This window comes from Nanorana parkeri, unplaced genomic scaffold, assembly GCF_000935625.1.
Source record: "Nanorana parkeri isolate BGI_ZX_2015 unplaced genomic scaffold, ASM93562v1 scaffold1240, whole genome shotgun sequence".
Lineage (NCBI taxonomy): Eukaryota > Metazoa > Chordata > Amphibia > Anura > Dicroglossidae > Nanorana > Nanorana parkeri.
The window spans coordinates 222,485-227,228 of NW_017307508.1; the positions used below are offsets into that span (position 1 = coordinate 222,485).

The window sequence follows — 4,744 nt, forward strand, 5'->3', positions numbered from 1 at the left end:
TGTAAAACATGTCCAGATAACCAAACATTGAAGTCCGTTCTAGTGAAGCTAGTTTGTTAGTTTATAGTTTATTTCCCCATAGGCCACACTGTTCTTGGTTTTTCAGTGGCAAATATTTGCAAATTTTATGGTTAAAAAAAAGAACTTGCTGCTATAGAAATGTATATGGGTCTATTTATAAAGCAGTGAGTGTGACTTCAACCAAACATTCTCTGGTGGTGAATCAATCACTATCATTTAAACACGTGAACATGCAATATTCACCTCCAGTGAATGTTTGCTAAATGTCAGATTCACTCTTTATAAATATGCACCTTAAAGTACAAATTGTCAAGGAAATCAGCAAGGAAATCAGCAAGGAACATTTCTAAAAACTGTAGGCTAAAGAAATATGAATAAGGGCAACTTCACGTGGTATTAAAGTCTTGTTTTTTTATTTTACATATATGTACTGCTAGCAAGCAGTAGATATATGCAAAAAAAGTTTTTTAAATCGGGGAGAGGAGGAGAGCTACAATGAAAGTCAATGAACGCAGCCATGAGCGTGCATGCAGGGCAGACTCCGTGGGACAGGACGAAACAGCAGTCTGCGCCTGTATCGGAGACTGGCACCAGTGCTGGAGGGACTGCTGAAAATGACTGGAAGGGAAAAGATGTATGCAGGCATCACTTAAGGTAAGTCCTTACAACAGCATTGGGGGGGGGGGAGAATTAGCCTTTAATGTCACTTTAAGTATTAATATAATATGTCAGTCTCACTAAATTATGAGAAGTTGCTTAATGTTGCTAAAAATGTAGACTGTATTTGATGTCTTACAGTGAGTGTGTTCCTTAAATTGAATAATTCCAGTAAAACTTTAGTTACTGCTTCTTTGTAACAGCCCTGATGTGATGTGTTCAATCACTGTTTATACGCAATAAAGAAACATAAATAAATACATATGGATTTATTTTACACAGCGTGAGATAACATAAAACTATGGTCAGCATGTGTTGGTTGAATTAGGCAAATTACGCAAAGAAAATGTTTGAGATTTTTGTGTCTGAGATGGACCTCTCAGGGAACCCTACACGAAAATAAAACATAACTGCTATTTGTCCATGATTTCCACAAGGATCGTCTGCACAATAAATCCTTTTTATTCTTATAAAACATTCATTAATTTCTTACTGTCAGTTCATATAATCAGTAGTGTGTATTGGTTTTGTGCTGTCCTAGGCAAGACTAAACTCGAGCACCCCCTAATCTAAATTTGCCCCACCCCTTTCTGTTTAAGATATTTTGCGTAACCTGTCAGTCGCTGAATACAGTGCACACACTATATCCAAATTCTGACAGGTTGCGCGTAGAGGGGAAGCCCACTGCGCATTTTGCTTATCCTGTCAGAAGCTGGATACAACGAGTGCCTGTTGAAATAGTAACAGGCGCGCCCTGTATCACTTCTGCCAGCGTCGGAGAGATTAGGTTGAGCTCGTTGGTGGATTCAGGTAAGGATAATTTGTTTTTAAATTAATGGCAGATGAGGCTCTGCCTCACTGGTTTGGGGGTGGCGTTTTTTGCCTCCTCCCTGGAAAGTGCCGCCCAACACAAATGCCTAGTTTGCCTTGCGGTAGAGACGACTCTGCATATAACCTCTGAGTTTTCTTAATTAAAATGTATTAATGGGTTGTATATAAGATGTAACATGATATTCTGTCATCTAATTTAGTAAGCATGTCATTTAGGAAATGTAGTGTGCGGTAAAGCTATTAGTCATTGCTATTTGAAATGTCTACATGTTTTTCATAGTGTATCTCCTGCTGGGTGTGGTAGTCTCTTTCACATGCTGCAACCTCACTACTGTGTCCCAAAGTAATGTTACTGGCCCTTAGCGGGGGCCACACTGTCTGGCACACTTGGAAATCTTGCATAGTAGCTGCACCCAGAGCTCTACAGCAGAGTGAAGGTTTAAAGCAGAACTCCAGGTAAAATGGTAATTAACCCTTGCAATGCGGGGGTAGCCCTACTGCAAGGGTTATGTTTTAACATGCGTGGAGTTCTTCTGTAAGGACAAAATCTGCCTGGAGTTCTGTTTTAATATACAGCCAGCCAAAAAGATAACTATAAAATCTCTTCTTTTACAGGGTGTCTTTGTTTTATTTTATTTTCCATGGGGACAGGGTTGCTTTAATGGCTGACCTATTCATTTCCTGTCCACTAAAGAGACTTTTATTATGTATCTTGCAGAAATTGGAAGCCTGGACAACCAGACAACTGGGCTTCTGAAATGGGACCTGGGGAAGACTGCGCAGGGGTAGTATTTTCAGGCTTGTGGAATGATTTCCATTGTGCAGATGTCAATAACTTCATATGTGAGAAGCCTAGGGTCAAAGGTAAGACGTGACCCAAAAATGCCTCTCTGACACTCTATTTAATTAAATGTATGTGCTTATCTTACACACAAATATATCAGACAGTGCTATTAAGCTTGTATATATATATATATAACAGCACACCGTTAGTCCTGTAAAAGTGATCAGGTGGCTCTACAGCCACCGAGATCACTCTTACCGAATTACCCTTCTAAAAATAGAAAAGAGCTAATGGCTGATGCTGCTAGATGAATGCAAGAGGCTGATAGCGAGCCACATTTCGGTATTTAGACTGGTTAAATTAATAACAATAAAAAAGTAATGATGTATTAATTGGTATATAGTTGCTTTCATTTGTGTCTTTTATATCCGCCTGGAGTTCACCTTATTTGAACCCTATAGGATAAAGCACTACCACAAAAATGTATTGTAGGGCCCTTTTTAATGTACTGTACACCCAGACCAGGGGACAAGGTTGCCCACCCCTGACCTAGACCATAGAGGACACTACTTTTCCCACCTTGCTTCATATTTGGAATAGATTTATGGGACCATGACTTGTGGTGTGTGTAAAAAGTTAAAATCATGGGATGTGTGAGTGGAATAGTAACAATGTTTTCTATCTATCAGTTCAGCCTACAGAAGTCTCATAGAATATGGCATTGCGAGCGGACATGGAATATTAGAACTACTTTGGAGATCGTCCTTTCAGAGGAGAACAAATAACTGGATTGTGCTATACCAACAAAATCACAAAAGCAAGCACTAAAACTGGGCCAATATGAACTTCTGCAATCTGTTATTATTTTTCCAAGAACTTTGCTGTGGATTGAACTTCAACTATTAACCTAGAGTTAGAGATTTGTCTAATACAATATAACCATCAACCGGGAAAATATTGAAATACAGTTTCATGATTACCTATGCAATATCTGCTTGAAAAAATATTTTGGATATAGCTTCAACAACTGTATTCAAACAGTGTTGTTTAACTAAAATCCAAACTGAATATAAGGAAGAAAATAATACAGGTTTATAGCTGGTTTTGTACTCAGTGGAATATATTTTTAAAAAAAAGCTTTTGAAAACATTTGTATTTTTGTACAAGATATTTGCATTTTATTATTTTTGTATGTAATATAGAGTTTCAGTGCCAAAGAACACATTATGCATTTTAGTAAAAATAGCTAATCATTTAAAGAGAATTTTATCACTCCAATGTTGCCAGTTCAATACTCCTGTGTTTTAATTTTAGAAAATGTTTTGCTGTGGTATACAAATAGGATATCAGTGGTCATGCAATAAGGCCAAAGCTAGAACTCAAATGACCTTGTTTCAGTTGTACCTTAAAAAGAAACATAATCCTATTTGTTACAGGCCTGTGTTGTACAACAGCGTTATCCACTTCCAAATGGAACATGAGCCTCTTGCACTCTCTGCCAGAACATTTGTTTATTGAAGCTATGGTCTTATAAATGTCAGTCAAAGCCCTTTACACTAAGGTTTATTCCTTCAAATCTCACATTGGATACTATTATGTTGTGGTATGTCTGCTTTAAAGAATGTCAGTAAACCATACCAAAAGTTTGGTTGATGGTCTTTCTTACTGTTTTAAAAAGATCCTATTAATTTGATTTGTAATTGTGTTTCACTGATTGGTGGGTTTAATGTCATATCTCCAGAACATTTACAGTGGAATATTAGAAAATGAAATTGGGTTGAATTGAGTTTGAAGGAAAATTTTACCCCAAACTGATATTTTGGTTTTTGGTGGATGGTGGTAGGTTAAACAACTTCCTGTACCTCTTCAGTGCTCCATTTTCCACAATTTCCCAAATACTACAGACATATACATTTCTGTATATGTACAGTATATGTATATAGTATATATACATATTTGTATATGTGTATAGTAAATACATTAAACATGTTTACTACAGAGAGTTGAGAATCTTTACTCAAAATATGTGTGAATATTCACTTTAAAGTAACACTAAACTCTGGAGTTAAATATTAAAAATACATTTAAGTACCTTAACTATTCACAAACATGTATCTTATTTGTGTATCACGCGGCTGTAGATCCTCAAATCATCTCTGAATTGGTTCTGACTCTGTCCTTCCTTCTGGAGGGTGACTACGTTTCTTCCTCATGGTCCCTGTGTGTTGTAAAGTAGCCACCACTCCAAGCTCCCTCCCGTGAAGGAATACATTCTCAATACAAATTAGTATACAAAACATGAGATTGAAATCCATCATGGGAGTGAGCTTGGAGCGGTGGCTACCTTACATTGACCATGGGGAACACACACATGGACCATGGGGAACAAAAGTAGCCCCCCTCCAGAAAGAAGGACAGTGTCAGCACCAATTCAGAGATGATTTGAGGATC

General features: G+C 37.4%; 1 protein-coding gene across 1 annotated transcript in view; it reads left to right on the plus strand.

Moving 5' to 3' along the window:
* Positions 1-3,951, plus strand: part of COLEC12 (collectin subfamily member 12) — a 97,432-nt gene extending 93,481 nt beyond the window's left edge. Inside the window, exons 9-10 of the mRNA XM_018568761.1 lie at positions 2,228-2,373; positions 2,983-3,951. Of these exons, the coding sequence (XP_018424263.1) occupies positions 2,228-2,373; positions 2,983-3,005 (169 nt within the window). The 3' untranslated portion in view covers positions 3,006-3,951. The remainder of the gene's footprint in view (positions 1-2,227; positions 2,374-2,982) is intronic.
* Positions 3,952-4,744: the final 793 nt, after the last annotated feature.